The sequence below is a fragment of the Ovis canadensis genome, chromosome 6 (genome assembly GCF_042477335.2).
Source record: "Ovis canadensis isolate MfBH-ARS-UI-01 breed Bighorn chromosome 6, ARS-UI_OviCan_v2, whole genome shotgun sequence".
Lineage (NCBI taxonomy): Eukaryota > Metazoa > Chordata > Mammalia > Artiodactyla > Bovidae > Ovis > Ovis canadensis.
The window spans coordinates 51,873,072-51,891,001 of NC_091250.1; the positions used below are offsets into that span (position 1 = coordinate 51,873,072).

The window sequence follows — 17,930 nt, forward strand, 5'->3', positions numbered from 1 at the left end:
CCATATCAATATATAAAAGTTTCCTCATTATTAAATCTGACTGCTTATATAGCAAAGAATCTGCCTGCAATACAGGAGACCCCAGTTCGATTCCTACGTTGGAAGATCCTCTGGAGAAGGGATAGGCTACCCACTCCAGTATTCTTGGGCTTCCCTTGTGGCTCAGCTGGTAAAGAATCCTCCCACAGTGTGGGAGACCTCAGTTCGATCCCTGAGTTGGGAAGATTCTCTGGAGAAGGGAAAGGCTGCCCACTCCAGTATTCTGGCCTGGAGAATTCCATGGGGTCACAAAGAGTCGGACACGACTGAGCACACGACTGAGCAACTTTCACCTCGTTGAACTTATATGGACGTGCCATAAATTGTGTAACTAATCTGCTCCCTATTAATGGATATTTAGATTGCTTCTAATCTTTTGTTATTTCATGCAGTGAATAACCTTGTACATGTATCAATTAGTACATGTATTTGACTCATAAGTACCTAAGGTGAAATTGTTGAGTCAAAGTGTATTTGACTTTGTATCTTTGATAAATAGCGCCAAAAAAATTGTATTAATTTGCATTCTCAAAAAAATTTGCATTCTCACAGGTAGAATATGAAGAACACTATGTTTGACCTGAAAGCAGAAAACTCTATCATTAATTCCTATGTACCTGGAGTAAATTCAAAGGCTGTCACATCCACTCATGGTATTCATTCTGAAGATGCTGCTTTCTATCCAAGTGGATACATTTGTCTCCTAGATGAGTGGTTCTCAACTGGGGACAGTTTTGCCTCCCAGGAGACATTTGGCAATGTCTGGAGACATTTTTTATTATCACCAGAAGGAGGTGGAGGTGCCACTAGGGTACAGGCACAGGACCGTCATTCCTCTGTCCCTCCCCACAAAGGGTTATCTGGTCCAAAACATCAGTAGTGCAAAGTAAGAACACCTACCATAGATCATGTCTACATCCTCCTGATTGTATTAAATATATCTTACAAAACTGCAGCTCCTCGACTCTGTAACCAAATAAAATAATGAGACCTCTGTGCTTTCATAGTACATTTGCTTTTGTTTTTTTTTCCCAACATTTATGTTGTATTGAAATTAATGATTTATAGGAACTGTGAGCTCCTCAAAAAAGATGAATATATCTTATTTATATCTGAATATCCAGCATCAAGAAGGTACTCAGCTTCTTAAATGAGTGAATGGATGTAAAAGTACTTTCTAGTTGTCTCATTGTGACTTAAAGTGTGACTTATTTTATATATTTGTTTTTTTACTCTTACTTGCTCACTTTCTGTTACTTTCCGTTTTCTTCAGACTTACACAAGTAATTTTTTCTAGCAGACAGAGGAATTGTACCAGAAAGTGTCAGCTGAATAAGTATGGGCCCCTCCCCTGACTTAAACTTCTATAAACTCTGGTTTATTACCATATCATTAATCACTTAATTATAGACTAGCTTGCTCATTTATAGCTTTGGATTGAATGTGTCTTGTCTCCTCAAACGGACTGAAATCTTCTGAAGGGCAAAATCAAAAATTTTAAGGACCTCAGTGAGGCCTAACTTAGGACTTTACAGACTATAACGCAGGAGAGAGACAGGTTGGTTCATCTTTTTCGCTAATCACAACTCAGACCTCACCCAAAGCAGATTCTGACCTCAACAAGGAAACTGCTGCTGCTCATGCTGCTAAGTCGCTTCAGTCGTGTCCGACTCTGTGCGACCCCATAGATGGCAGCCCACCAGGCTCCTCCGTCCCTGGGATTCTCCAGGCAAGAACACTGGAGTGGGTTGCCATTTCCTTCTCAAATGCAGGAAAGTGAAAAGTGAAAGTGAAGTCTCTCAGTTGTGTCTGACTCTTAGCGACCCCATGGACTGCAGCCTACCAGGTTCCTCTGTCCATGGGATTTTCCAGGCAGGAGTACTGGAGTGGGGTGCCATTGCCTTCTCCCAACAAGAAAACTACTCAAAAGCGGAACACCCATGGGAATTCTCTTTAAGTCCTGTCGTTAGCGCTCTGTGCTTCCACTGAAGGGGGCACAGGTTTGGTCGCTGGTCAGGACTAAGACCTTGCAGTGCAGTGCAGCCAAAAATAAAGAAAGACTAACCATTTGAAGGAAAAAACAAAGAGCAGAGTAGCCCAGACTCTCTCAGACATGCAGGTCAACAGCAGAAGGTCTGTGCCGCCAAGGATCCATCATCTTCCTCACTTGGCTTTCTCCCTCCTCCCCACCTTGTTCTCTAGGAGAGGATGAAACGAGGAAAGGGAGCAGGGCATGACCTTTGAAAGAATGACATGGCCATAGGGACATGACAAAGACAGGTTAGAACCAACTAGGTCCAAGATTCGACTTGCAGTAAACCTTGAGTTTCATGACAGGCTCATTGTAATATATTAGCATGTAAATGACATACCCACCAGCGCCATGACAGTTTTGAGGCGGAAGAGAAAAGGCCAAGAAGTGGGCGGTGGCCCAGTTCCTAGAAATCCCTGCCCCTTCCCCAAAATAATTAGTACAGTCCTCCCACTTCTTAGCCTATGAAATTACTCAGCCCATGAAAACTAACCACGCTATATTTTGAATTTCTCTCTTTCTCTGTCCCTCTCTCTCTGTCCCTTTCTTTCTCTTGCACTCTCGCACACTCTTGCATTCTCTCCCCTTCTGAAGTGGCCCACACTCCGCCTGTGTGTGGGCGGATAAATAAATCCACTTCCTACCTGTAAGTTCCTCTCGGAATTCTTTCCCAGGTAAGCAAGAACCTCAAATCCACTGGCTTTAAGAAGAGCCCTGACTGACGGTTGGGGAAGAGCTCTCTTTTCACATCTGTGTCCGGTCACCACAAATCCTGCCATCAGACACTTTTCATCGTCCAATTAAAGGCCCCAGTGTGACTTGAACTAAGTGGCCAAAATCACCAGTAAGCTTTCCTACCGCTGGCTGCTAGCTGCGGTCTCCGCTCAGCAGCCCCCTCTAGGGCTGCCACGCGTGTGGAGGCACGTGGCCAGAAGGGAAGTGGGTGGAGCCAGAGGCCAGGTTTTAAGGAGCCGCACCTGTGTGGGTGGGGGAAGGGTGGCAACAGGCCTGCAAGGTCAAACGAAACAAACGAGAATTCTGGTTTGTAAGCTCCGTGGCGCTAATGGATCTTGGAGAAAATTGGGCTGCGGGGCAGCTTTGATCCTGTCTAACACAACAGTTTAAAATGCAAATCCAAAAAAAAAAAGTTGCAAATACTGACTGCTGGGTTTATTTCAACAGCTTGTTGTTCATCTACCTTTTAGCTCTGAGATCCTGTTGCCTTCTCTTTCCAGTTAAGACAAGCTTGCAACTGAAGACCTTCAAAGCTGTTTTGAGAGAAAACATTCAGATTCAAATATCTATAAAGCAAGCCTAGTAAATGATAAGAGACACCTTGATTAGGAAAAGGTTAAAAAAAAAGGCAAAACAAATATTTAATCATTCTTCCCTAGAATAGTTCAAGTTTAAATATTTTAAGACGTTTTTGAAACAGCAACTTTGATATTTAGATACCTTAGATACTTAGGTATCTTGGATGTTTATAGAAATTATCTTAGGTAACTTTAGATAGTTATCTCCACAGGTAGGACAGTGGAGCTACTGAGGGGTTAATTTTTGAAGGTTACTAAAGCTTGAGTCTTGACTTTCATGAGAAAAAACCTGAAAAGGTCACATTTCCTACATGATCTAAAAAGAATAGAGCTCACTATTGTGTTTATTTTCAAGTTAGCTAAAACGTTCCTCTTCAAATGATGGTGTTTGGTCAGGGGTTTGGGAGAACATATTGTAAACTTAAATTTTAAGTATTGGCATGTTTAAGATGGCTTTCTAGAAATAGATTGCATGGTTTCTACCTTCTTAGGTAAATGACTCCAAAATAATATTTTTAAATGATAATAGTTCCTGATTGTGTATCTTTTTCCAAGAACCAGCAGAGTGTTTAACTTATTTAAGCTCTGTAACAACTCTGAGGCAGATAAATTCCATCTTGTGACGTTTTTCCAAGGCCTCAGACAAAAGGATATTAAGGTGCAGTCTTAGAAAGTTTTCTAGACATGAATTTCCTAAAATAATCTACATACGTGTATGTGTGTGCGCACATATGTGTTTCTAGAAAGAGTACATAGTTTTCATCAGCTTCTCAGAAAACTCCGTGACCCTTAATGCATTCAAGTTGGATAAATCATTATGAAGAGCAGGAATTTGGTCTACCTCTATTAGCCTGAGCTGGTAAATGGTTTCAAGGCTATGTTTTTTGAGTTTTCTCTTGTTTCTTTCATTGTCTGACTACGCTTGTTTCTTGCCCAGGTCATTGAGCTTGCCTCTAGAAGAAATGCCCATCTCTCTCCTGTGTAAAATTGGTTAACAACTTGGACTCTGGAGCCATATGGTCTGGATTTAAATCTGTTGTCTCTTACTGTTTGCTTGCATGACCTTGCCTCAGCTTCCAGTTCTGCAACATGGAACTCAGAGTAGGACCATCCACCTGGAGTTGTTCTGAGTCAAACAAATTCACATAAAGAACAATGTTTGGAATACAGAGAACAGTAAGGGAGTGCTTGCTGTACTGTGTGCTTCTAATCAGTTGTGAACTTAGAAGTCATCTTTTCAAATCATATTTGACAAAAAGGAAGGATATATTTGTGGTCTTCATGCTTTTCAAAGCTCATTTTTACGTCTTTGTTTTTGTCCAGCCCTGCTTACCATGGAATTCAATGAGATCACAAACCATGCATTTGTTTTTCTGAAAAACTGTGGAACAAAAGAAAAGCCGAATGGGGAAGGGATGCAGCCTGTTTCTCATGTGCCTTTATTAAAATAACCATTATAACCAAAAGTCTGGGACACTGTTGTTGGCACAAAGCAGAGACTGCCTGTCTCTTGAGCCTTCTGATTGACTTTAGATGCAGTTCGAAGGGAAGAACCAGTTTTTCAGCTGATATCTTTGAAGAGTGCATTTGAGGCAGCTATTAGTGTGAGGGTATGATTTTTTAAAGAAAGAAGCAGCAACTGCTTTTCCTAGCCTGTGGGTGTTTTCCTGGGACTGAATCACCTCCCCTTAAAGCTGTGCACTGGCAGGATCTGCTGGGTTCAGAATGCAAATGATCTAGGCAAAGGTTCCAAGTAAAGGGAGCAAATAAAATCAGATTGAATAGGAAACCAGATGATATTTTTTTCTTTATCCTTTTTTTGAGGATTAACAGTCTCTTATCTCTCACCCTACTGTTCTCCAAGGGTCTTTGTGATTACCGATCTGATGGCTGCTGTCAGATGAGTGTAAACAGGGACACCAGGGTCCCTGTAACACTTTCCTAATGTCACTGATGACATCCTGGAGCCCTTGTTCGAGCAGCACAGATGTCATTAAGTGGGCAAAGGTCATTGCTGCCACAGGATTGTCACCGTGATCTGCAGCATCTTGGCATCTTGCTGGCCCAGGACTGCCAAGCCTCTCCCCATTCTTGTTTGCCTCTAATGCTCTTCCCACCAGAGCAGCTTTGGAGCAAGTCACAAAGGGCTGCAATTTCCTGCTGCCCGTCTTATTAAGCGTGGGTGTCTGTTATGAAAATAGGCAGCGCGGCTGAGTAGTGGAACCCACTATTTTCAGAATGAGCAGTGGCAGTGTCGGCTTTCAACAAGTTGAGCTTTTCATAAAGTGACCACTGAGGAATGCCATTGTAGTCAGTACCGTCCAAGCTGCTGCTAAGTTGCAAACCACTTACAGAAAGAAACTTCCCTCTCCTCTGAAGATACTTTTTTTTCCCTCTTTTTTTACATTTTCTTTCCAGAATTAGAGATAATAAGGAAGCAGCATAGATGGGGCCCAGGCATTACCGTTCATAAGAATTCAATTATAACAGGAATTAGATTGGCCTCGAGTCAGTCTCTGGGCCTCAGTTACCTTCCCTGTAAAAAGTCAGTAGTGTTTACCCTGCAGGCTTGCTGCATTGCTGGAACAAGTTTAAGTCTTTGTTCACAATTTTAAAGGCAAAAGCGCCGAAGGGGCCTGCTGTCAAAAGTCCAGTTCTCCAACAGACTTAAAAACAAACTGACTTAATGATACCATCAGCTTCTGTGGAATTCATGCCCAATTCAGAAAGAAGTCATAATGCCCCAGAGAGTCTTGTAAGAAAATTCTTATTTGCTGCTGTTAATGAGATGAGATGATAAGGACAGTCTTGGTCGTTCTCAATTTGTTGTTGTTCAGTTGCAAAGTCATGTCCGACTCTTTGCGGACCCTATGAACTGCAGCAAGCCAGGCTTCCCTGTTCTTCACTGTCTCCTGAAAGTTCATTCAGACTCATGTCCATTGAGTCGGTGATGCCATCCAACCGTCTCATCCTCTGTCACCTCCTTTACCTCCTACACTCAGTCTTTCCCAGCATCAGGGTCTTTTCCAGTGAGTCATCTCTGTGCATCAGGTGGCCAAAGTATTGGAGCTTCAGCTCCAGCATCAGTCCTTCCAATGAGTATTCAGAGTTGATTTCCTTTAGGATGGACTAGTTTTATTTCCTTGCTATCCAAGGGACATTCAAGAGTCTTTGCCAGCACTACAGTTCAAAAGTATCAATTCTTCGGCGCTCAGCTTTCTTTCAGTTCAGTTCAGTTGCTCAGTCGTGTCTGACTCTTTGAGACCCCATGGACTGCAGCACACCAGGCCTCCGTGTCCATCACCAACTCCTGGAGCTTACTCAAACTCATGTCCATTGAGTCAGTGATGCCATCCAACCATCTCATCCTCTGTCGTCCCCTTCTTCTCCTGCCTTCAATCTTTCCCAGCATCAGGGTCTTTTCAAATGAGTCAGCTCTTTGCATCAGGTGGCCAAAGTATTGGAGTTTTAGCTTCAACATCAGCCCTTCCAATGAACACTCAGGACTGATCAGCTTTTTTTATGGTTCATCTTTCACATCCATACATGACTACTGGAAAAACCACAGCTTTGACTATATGGATCAAAGTGATGTCTCTGCTTTTTTATATGCTGTCTAGGTCTGTCATAGCTTTTCTTCCAAGGAGCAAGTGTCTTTTAATTTCATGGCTGCAGTTACTGTCCACATTGATTTTGGAGCCCAAAAAAATAAAGTCTGTCACTGTTTCCATTGTTTCCCCACCTATTTTCCATGAAGTAATGGGACCAGATTCTATGATCTTAGTTTTTTTAATGTTGAATTTTAAGATTGTTGCCTTTAGCAACAGTCCCCCTACCCTTGATGTCTCTTCTTAATAATTTTCCATCCACTGACCCGCCCCCACCCCACCCCCATTCACACACAAACCTACTCCTTGGTTATAAATCCCTACACATTTTTGTGTATTTGGAGTTGAACACAGTCTTTCTTTCCTCCTGCATGGGCTTTACCCCTATTGCAATAGCCTAGATGAAGTCTTCCTTATCATTTTAGCAAGTGTCAGAATAAATTTCTCTTTAACATAGATCAAAGTTTGCATGCGTACTTAGTCGTGTCCATTGTGTCCAACTCTATGTGACCCAATGGACTGTAGAACGCCAGGCTCCTCTTTCCATGGGATTCTCCAGGCAAGAATATTGGAGTGGGTTGCCATGCCCTCCTCCAGGGCATCTACCCGAACCCGTGTCTCTTATGTCTCCTGCATTGGCAGACGGGTTCATAACCACTAGTGCCACCTGGGAAGCTCCAGATCAAAGTATAAATATGAGGTTTTTTAAAGAGGCTAACACTTCTTTGGTGCTTAACATGAGCCAAGACATTACTTGTTTTAACAGCTAAATCTATTCCTCACAACAGCTCAGTGAGGCTGTATTATTATTACTAGCCTCAATTTATGGATTACACTGGGGCCCTGAGATGTTAAATTATCTGTCCAAGCACACAAAGCTAGAGCTATATGGTGGAACTGATATGTGGTGGAAGCCAGGGGGCCTGGCCCCAGGGTTCATGTTCTTAAACACAATGCCCGCCTGTCCTCAGAAGACTGAAAATTAGGTTGGGAAGTCTGCTGTGTCAGTGCTCTTAACACAAAGCTCTCAAACTTCCCCGTCCATAGGAGCCAGGGTAAATTATGCAAAGGAGTGAAGCAGTCTAGGTGAGGAAGGGTTGTGTGGAGTCTGGAATGCCCCTGCGCTCTAGAAAGACTGAGCTTCACATCACCATGTTGTGTTGGTATCTGGAAATGCATGTCTTCTGAGGTGGGAAGGTGGAGAAACAGAAGAGAGAAATATGGATTTTTATGAATGATCTCTTCAGTAGACAGAGGGAAGAGAAAAAGGGAAAGGAGAGAGGGGAAGAGAAAGGAAACGGAAGGGAAAGTTGCGCAAGAAACACACAGACAGACCTGCAGAAGGAATGTATTCAGTCTGTGGGCCACCTCATTCAATAGCCTCATTTTTAAAGGTTATTAAATCTTATCACAGTGGAATCCTACTGATTTTAAAGACTTACTCCTTACTCTAAACCACCAAGTAATTACATTTTTTTAAATAACCTATTTGTGTAACCTATTAGAGACTGTGGGTTTCTGCTATTTAGTTGGAGAGGAAAGGAGCAAAGGGAGGAGAATTGTTTCTTGAGGTTAAGCAGTCTGTCCAGGGCTCATGGAGGTGCAGTGACAATTACAATAGCAAATGTGTTTCAAGTAGTGTTGGTTTCCTGTCTACTCACGAATCAAGAGATTTCAGATTACATGTGTTAACCAAGCAATCTGGGCTTTTCTTCTTGAACTGATGGATAATTTAACTGCTGCTAACAAAGCACACAAAAAGAAAATGTTCTTTTAGATATAAACTAGTATAATCAGCTCTCTGTGGGAAAGGGGGATCAACTTGGTGACTTCTGAGATTTCAGTGAAGTTCCTCATCTTTTCTAAGTCTTCCAGCCTTCAGTTGCTGGACGCTGAGGTGTTCATATTTTACAGTCCTCTCTGGCAAGCCAGGCTTCTTGGCTCCCGCCATGTAACAAGGGATATCCCCCAACCAGATGTTCTGACCTTCCAACTTTTTATAGGAGGTGGCCAATGGACTTGTTTTTAATTATGCGAAGTCTCATAAATAAGATACAACTATTTTATTTCCAAAAAATAGCACTCTTTTAAATACTGTTTTCATTACTATTTCGTGTCATGGTTTAAATTTGCTGATTATTTTGAAGCTTGGCATGGCTTAATAATGGCCATTTTGGAGAGAAATGGGATCAATTAACACCTTTTTGTGCACAAGGCTCTGCACCGTGTCCTGAGGAATGAACAGAAAAGAATCAATAAGATCGTCCCCTTCCCTCCTGGGACTTGAAGGACTTATGGAGAAATGAGACATTTATACAAGCAACAACAGCACAAAAACAGTACATGAAAAGCACAATACAAAGAACACAGATGGCCATAGCTGTAGAATTTTGAAAAGAGAGATTTTTATGACTTAAAAAGCCTTAGGAGCCTTCAGAAAGGATGGGGTTTAAGTGGGGTTTTGAAGAACAAGTATGCTTTTTGAAGATGAGGTCAGAGAGTAGTACTAAAGGTATAATAAAGACAGATGCCAAAGAGGCAGAGCGAAAATAAGCTTGGGGCACAAAAAGTGACTGCAACAGAAAATTCTAGAAAGGAAGAAATGGAACATAAACCTGGGGAAGTGATTTGAATGAGCAGAAACCAGTCAAGACCAAGGATGGGAAAATATTTAACCCATCAATATGAATAATGAAATTAGAAGGAAGAGCTCTTTGGGAAAGAAGATAAATTGGATTTATTGTTAAATATCATATGATTGAGCAATCAAATACCATTGAACGAAAATACAAAAGTATTTATTTTCAAAATCTGGGCCCAACCAGATTGACCTTTGCCTTACTTTGACCCTAAAGCTGGAGTTATGATTGTGATGTTTGATTTATTATCTAAATCACAGCAAAAAGTAGGATCTTTGAACTTTGGAGCTGGAAGAGCCCTTAGAAATCATATAATTCATTTTGCCAATGAGTTAATTTGGGGTGCAGAAAGATTAAGAGATTCCCATGAGGTCATAGAACCTCTGAGTGATGGAAGTAATATTAAAACAGTCATCTGCTAATTTCTGAACTATTGCTTTGTCTTCATCACATAGTCAGGTTATTCTTTCTAAAAAAATGTTTATGCATAAACACACATGCATGAATTTTCATATATACTTTTAAAGACTCAGATATACTTGTTAACATCCAAAATTTTCCCACTTTTGGATACCTGCATCTCTTTTTCCCTATTTCTAAGTCACAAAACTCCATTTGCCACCTAATATGTCTCATTATGTATATTTTCGGAATTTATATAATTATACACAAACCTACACATAACACATATGTATGTAGAGTTTTAGGTCACTGTTTTACAGAAATGAAAATATATATTCTTTTATGTACCTTGCTTTTCTCATTCAACCATACCTTGGTGAAATTTCTCCCAAGTGAAAAGTTATAGCCTCATTAGCTATTTTAATGGTTGTATAATGCCCTACTGTAGAGCTATATCATGATTTATTCTGCCTCTCCACCTATTTAAGGAGACCAGTTTGAGTTTTTTGCCTCTACAAATAGTTCTTCAATAAACATGTATGCATGTGTTAGTCACTGAGTGGTGTCCAACTCTGTGATCTCATGGGCTGTGGCCCACCAGTCTCCTCTATCCACAGAATTTTACAGGCAAGAATACTAGAGTGGGTTGCCATTTCCTTCTCCAGGGGATCTTCCCAACCCAGGGATTGAACCTGGGTCTCCTCCATTGCAGGTGGATTCTTTACCATCTGAGCTACCAGGGAAAGCTTTTTTAATAAACATACTTGTATATTTATCTACATATGCTGGTATTTTATTTCTATTGATAGGTTCACTGAGTGAAGGACATGTGTATTTTTAGTTTTACAAGCTAAACTACTTCCCTAAGAAAGCTGCAACAATACACATTTGCACGTACAACTAATAGAAATATTTCCTTTCACAAGGTCTTCCCAGGCCATGGTGTTACAACATTTTTTAAAAGTTTTTGCAAGTGCAGTTGGTACAGAGTAAAATCTCATTGTGTATTTGCATTTCTTTGATTACAAATGAATTTGATCCATCTTTTCATCAGGTTGTTGGCTACTGGATTTCCTACCTTATAAACTGTGCTTCCATATCCATTTTTCCAATGGATTATTTTGTCTCCTTATAAGTTTTTAAGAACTTCTACTATATTTCAGATATTTTTACCTGTCCTCTAGGGTTGTAAACACTTTTTTTAAATCTATTGTATCTGTTTGTATCATCTTTTGCCATGCAAAAGTTTTGTCATTTTTTTTAGCCATCTGTGCTGATGTTTTCTCTCATAATTCTGGGTATATTTTCTGCCTGGCCAAAGAAACCTATCTACCTTGCTCCTAGATATATTTATGAGCCTATATTTTCTGAACAGAATTTTTTATTTAAATATTTATATTTTAAGCTTTAATCTCTCTAAGTCTATCTAAGATTTAGTTTTGGAATTGGTATAAGAGGGAGCTTTCTTTTCTTTCAGATGACTAAAGAGTTTTCCAGCCCCTTATAGTAAATAATCCATCCTTTCGTCACTAGATTGAAATGCCTCTTTTGTCATATATTAAATCCTCATTTTATATCTGGATCTATTTCAAGATAATCTAGTCTACATATCTGTTTGGGCTTATTTCTTATTTTAATACTTATTCATTTGATTACAGTTGCTTTATAGGATTTTCTGATATCTGGTAAATCAGATTACACCAATGACTTGAAGTAGTTATCAAGTGCATATGTAAGTATTAATATGTTAAAAGCCTATTTTCTAGACAGCAATGGGATGAAGCAGAAACTAACATATCAAGATAATCCTTGTCTAATTAAAATAATTTTTCCATAATCTTTCTTCCCAAGATCTGCATTTATATCAACAGTTATGGAAAGAAAAGATTTCCTGTGCTTGTGAGACCCTATACAAGTGACAAATTGGTATAGTTTCAACCCCCAGGTACTGTACTGTATTAATGGTACTGTTTCCTTGATTCACAGATTGGTCCTTCAGAGGAATCACCCCTGATTGCATCTTCACTTTGAGCTTCGGCTGCTTCCGTATAGAAGCGCTGTCCAGGTGCGAGCTCCAAGGTTTTTCCTGGAGAGAGATTCCATGGGGACTGTACCTGACCCTCTGAGATCAGCCAAAACATCCCTGATTGCAGCTTCTGGAGAAGAAGAGGGCCTGGGAGAGGTGCAGGCTGCCTCACCCCAGCCTCGACCAGAAGTCCTGTGTGAGAACACCAATGGCCTTTCCAGCACTCCTGCAGAGCCAGATCTCAGCCCCAGAACAGCTGCCAAGGCCCTGATGCAGGCCGGTGAGCATGTGCCCTCGCAGCCAGCCATGCCCTCTCCTGACATTGTCAGTGAGGTGGGGAAAGCACCTCCCACACTCAACTCTCCTGGCAATACTCAGCTGTCAGGGGGCAGAGAGCCCACAGCACCAGCCCTGTGTTCTGCAGTAGGCAAGGATCTAATATGTGCAGCATTTACAATGCCAGCCAGTCAACACATCCACCCGGTTGTTCCAGGTAACCAGCCCAATGCCAGCCCCCAAGCAGGGCCTGAAGATGCCCTGGTGGAATCACAGAGAACTGCAGATGGAGGGCAACCTGAGAAGTCAGGTTGTCCGGTGGGGGTCATCTGTGGCAAAGATCAAGTGCCCTGTGATTTTCCTTCTCAAGAAACAGTGCAGGGAATGGTGCAAACTGAAGATACCGCAGCCAGGGCGTCCAGTCCTACTTGCGCTACTGTAGGTGGACCCGACGCAGAAAGGCAGCAAGCTGTCTGCACTTCCCAGACAAGGTCCTGTGGCTCTCCAACAGGAGAAGATGGATGTTCAGGAAACAAACCGCCCTCTGCCGCCACCTCAGACACCCAGGCCATGACTTCGGTGATTCCTCAACCATCCCACCTCCCTAGCAACAGATCGATGTTTCCTCCAGATCCAGAGAAGGTGCCGCTGGCAGCACAGCCTCAAGTGTCAAGGTTTAAAGAAGCAAGTACAATGACCAGCCAAGCTGAAAATGAGATCAAGAAAACCCCGCCCAGGGCTCAGCAAGATGCCGAGGTGCAGGCAGTGGCGAGTGTCGAGAGCAGATCGGCATCCACCAGCCCCAGCATCCTCGCTGCATTCTTAAAGGAAACCCCTGCTCCAGAGCGGTTCGAACAAGAACAGCTGCGTGTCATTTGCCACGGCAGTGCGAACCACACATTGGAGCTCTCTGAGAACACCCTAGCCCCCGGGGAGGCTGGTCAGTGCCGTGACCTCATGCCAGCGGTGCACATCCAGACAGCTACAGCTGTTTCTGCAGCTTTCCAAGGAGAAAGTAAATCAGGGAGCCTACCGGGGGAGGTCCTTAAAACCTCAGCCATGAACACGTCATCCCGTGATGCTCAGGAGACGTGTAAAGAAGACGGGAAATCAGCGGGAATGACCCCAGCGGGGCAAGAGCTTTCCTTTAGACAGCTTTCGGGTACTAGTTCTAACTCCCTGAAAGCTGGCCCCAGTGACCAGATTTCTCTTAGCGCAGGACGTCAAGTTGAGACAGGTCATGGATTAGGGAAATGTGAAACGAAGCCATCTGAGTTTGCAGGGGCAACCACCAGTGGCCACAAACCAGACCCCGACTGCAAACTCTCCGACTCCTGTGGCCCTGCCAGCAAAGCCGACCAGTCCAGGAGCTTGGATCTCACAAATCAAGGGGATGCAAGAGAGAAGAAGCTTGCGTCTCCTCAGATAATGAAAGAACAAGAATCTCCTTGCATCGATATCCTGGAGGTGAGGGCAAGGGCAGAAGCCAAAAGCCTACTGCTCAATCCTAAATCTCAAGAAAGTGGAGGCGTGGCATCAGGTCCCAGCCCTACACCCTCCCCGGTTAGAAGGAGCCAGGAGGGCACCGGGGAAGAAACCAGACAGACCAAGACAGCTGCCAGCCTAAGCCTGCCGTCGGATGCCATTGGGGACTCTAGTCCTGGCTCTGGCAAAAGGACCCCTTCTCGCTCCGTCAAAGCCAGCCCCCGCCGAGCCAGCCGAGTCAGCGAGTTCCTCAAGGAGCAGAAGTTAAACGTGACGGCTGCCGCCGCCCAGGTGGGACTCACTCCAGGAGAGAAGAAGAAGCAGCTGAGTGCCGAGTCCAAGCTCCAGTTAAAACAGTCCAAGCGTGTCCGGGACGTGGTGTGGGACGAGCAGGGCATGACCTGGGAGGTGTATGGCGCTTCCCTGGACCCGGAGTCCCTGGGCATTGCCATACAGAACCATTTACAAAGACAAATCAGAGAACACGAGAAGTTAATCAAAGCTCAAAGCGGCCAGAGCCGGAGGTCCATCTCCTCAGATACTTCTTCTAATAAAAAGCTCAAAGGCAGGCAGCACGGCGTTTTCCAGTCCATGCTGCAGAACTTTCGACGCCCCAGCTGCTGCATTCGTCCTGCTCCTTCTTCTGTGCTGGACTGAAAAGGAACGTGTCCAGAAGCCCTTGGATACTGCTACGGGCTTCAGAGGTGTCCATCGGTCTATGTCAGAGCTTACTTCATTTTTCTTCTGAGGGGCCAGGAAGAGAAAGCATTAACTCACAGAAATTGCTACTAACAATGGCGGGGTCCTTTGCTTGGGGCTCCATAAATAAAAAATATTGTTTCAATTTGAAAGGAAGTGAAGAAGTAAGCTTCACTGAAGGTTTACAACCTTAATTAAGAGGAAATAACACTGTTTTTTTTTAATATGATGTTTTTAGAATAACATGCTCATTACACATGTGTCATTTTATATTACTGCCTCAATTTATCACACTATGGTATTTCCATTAAAACCCCTGCTTTATATTAAAAGTAGCAAAGACACTGTTAGCAAAAACAGTAATACTTTGTAGCCCATTGCAATAAGAATGCTGATACCACACAAAATTTAAGTAGGTGATGAGAAATATCATGGAAAAACAATGGAAACAAATTTGACTCATTCCTCAGCTAGAGGATATAAATAAAAGTACTTACATGCATAAAATGCCAAATATGAAATAATATTTGTAAACATCTGCATATAACCCTTTTTATAAACCTTGTTATACCTGTTAATAAATGTAAGAAAGTTATATTAGGAAAAAAGTTAGCAAACCATTTGAATACTGCCCACATAAAACATGAATTTATGTATATACATTTTCCTGCACTAAGGGCAAGAGTCATCTCTGTGCTTAGATTAAATTCATATTTCCTTGCCCAAGAGGAAATACATGTGACTGAATTCTTGAAGAGAATTATCATATTATTGATAATACTGAATTTTATGTTGTTCAGCTGTCTCCAATAACATTCTGCTGAGAATGTTAAGGTTCTGGTAAGGAATTATAAATAGCCAATTACCAAACACTCCTTTTCTTGTGTTGAAAAAAAGAAAGTCTCCTGAGTAACAAAACAGCAGGTTTAACTGTGGCTCCTGTAAACAGGATGCAGTTTGTATTTTTGCTTTGATTTGGTTTGGTAGCTTCTAATAGAAAATGTAGTCAAATAGAAATGAGCTCCCTTGCTGCTTTTGTATGCAGACTGATATCATCTAATTGCATAAGACTAATCTTTGGTAAAAAGGTAATCTCTTCAAGCCTATTAATTTTAAGAGAAATACCATCATATCTCATCCTTCCAACCCATTAAAAGAAACTGCCTTTACTAAAACATCATTTGAACTTTGGGTGAGCTTAGTCCACTTTCCCTTTTCACTTTCGTGCATTGGAAAAGGAAGTGGCAACCCACTCCAGTGTTCTTGCCTGGAGAAACCCAGGGACGGGGAAGCCTGGTGGGCTGCCGTCTATGGGGTCGCACAGAGTCGGACACGACTGAAGCCGCTTAGCAGCAGCAGCAGCAGTCCTTGAGAACATAGGCACCTGTTTGAGCTGAGCCCTCACCCGTCTCCATAATGGAAGCGTGTCCTCGGGGCCCATGGGTGTTGTGCAGGGCACTGGCTGGGGTGACCACAGTGGCTTGAGTGGGGCTAGAGGGGAAGAGGGGAGTGAGCCCTGGAGGTTGTTGGTTTCTGCCTTGCATTTAGAGAATCACTGTTAGTGATGAAGGGGCATTGGCTCTTTTCTCTAAACTCACTGCCTTGATGAGCCAGGAAAGAATTGTCCAGCTGTGTACTATCTCTCCAGAGATTTATAAATGCCATTTATGTAGTAAATGCAAAGTTTCTATTTTTTTTTAATTTGGATTCTCTTTTGCAGATTCTGAACATATTGCAGGAGGATATTATACCTCAACTTTAACACCACAAGCTACATCAGACATAAATTAGTCAATAGTCATCCATTTCTTTCAAAGTAATTGGACTATGAAGCGTACATAAGCAGACCACAGAGCCATTCTCAGAGTCAGAGCCAGAGAATGGCAATTACAGTTGTTAGGATTGAAACTTACAGTGAATTTTTTAAATAAAGCACATGTTTGTTTCTTACCAGTTGGTCTCTACTAAGAAGGCTATCTAAGTAGAAATTATCATCAAATTAGCAGCCAAAATTATTATTAATGAATTGAGTCTAAAACTCTTTGGGCCTTAAATACCCATTGGCTGCGGTGTTCATGTCACTTCTGTAGGAGATGCCTTTGCCAGAGTTTAACCTCCCTCCTGTCTCACTCACTGGCTGTCTCCCTCACACATGCTGTGTACACATAGAGAACACCCTCTGTACACAGTGGCAGCTGTCAACAGCACCCACTCCAGATGGGTGGGCCCAGGTCACCCTCTGCTCTGAACTGGCTAGAACAGGCTGTCCCTGCATTAAAATGGGAAAAAAGGAAGAATTTAGCATCTGGTAATAACATTAGTTTTCATGAGATTGGAGTAACCATGTGATTTATAAATAGTGAAAGGAAACAGAGGCCAGAGAGAGTTATAGACATTGTTGTTGCCACACATTAGAAGCAAATTAATAAAATTCAATAAATTAAAACTTAATGTGTGCTAGAGTCACTTTGGTTTTTCTGGGGACTAAAACTAACCTTTACTTCTTAATCTTCAGTTTTTTACTTTCGATCTTTACCACACTGTAAAGATTGTCACAAAATGTTACAAAAGCTTTCTTCTCACTTGCTGAATCTTATGGAAGGAAAAGTCCTGGAAAAAACTGTCACAGAAATAGCTCATCAAATAGATTTTAGATAAGACAGGAGCCTATTCAAAACAGTGGTGTTTCTGCATTATGATCCCCCAAAGAGTCTCAGGATAAAGCCGTGTTTTGAAAACACTCTTTCAGTTGGATCTATGACGCATACACATTCAAGACATCGTTTGTGATTCCTTCGGTTCACTCAACAGATGAAGTTGCAAAACAATTTACATGGCAGACTCTTCGAACTTGCTCTGCGATTCGTTACCTGCATGACACACAGCGTTCAAAGCTGTTTTTGTCCTTATTTCTTTTAGTTATCTTTTGGTCCTTTTAAATGTATTTTAGTTGTTGAAATAAATAGAGGAAATACTTTATTAAGTAAATCAGTATAAGATATTTTTTAAACCAGCAGCGAAAAAGAGACGACTTAGGCCATCCGTATGTTTAACATGTGAAGATGTGTACCCAGTGAAAACTTTTAATTTAAATACCAATTTTTCTATTTTATGACTACAAGAAAAAAATGTGACCACTTCAACTGTTATGTATCTATTTGCCTTCAGTGTTTTTCTAATTATGTCTTTCTGGAGTATTACCCTGGATGCCACAGACCAGCTACTTTACATACACTGAAATCCTAATTAAGCTTTGTGTTTTGGGTCAGTAGCACATGTTAAACCTTTTGTTAGGTCACAGTGGACCAGAAGCCTTTTTTGTTTGCATCCAAAATTAAATATTTATAAAAAAAAGATTACTGTGTTTTCCTACCTTGACAAGTCAGCTATATTGAATATAATTTGATTTCT

General features: G+C 41.9%; 1 protein-coding gene across 1 annotated transcript in view; it reads left to right on the plus strand.

Moving 5' to 3' along the window:
* GPRIN3 (GPRIN family member 3) overlaps positions 1–16,965 on the plus strand; it is a 67,915-nt gene extending 50,950 nt beyond the window's left edge. The window contains exon 2 of the mRNA XM_069593726.1: positions 12,020–16,965. Coding sequence (XP_069449827.1) covers positions 12,135–14,477 — 2,343 coding nt within the window. The 5' untranslated portion in view covers positions 12,020–12,134 and the 3' untranslated portion in view covers positions 14,478–16,965. The remainder of the gene's footprint in view (positions 1–12,019) is intronic.
* The last annotated feature ends 965 nt before the right edge of the window (positions 16,966–17,930 follow it).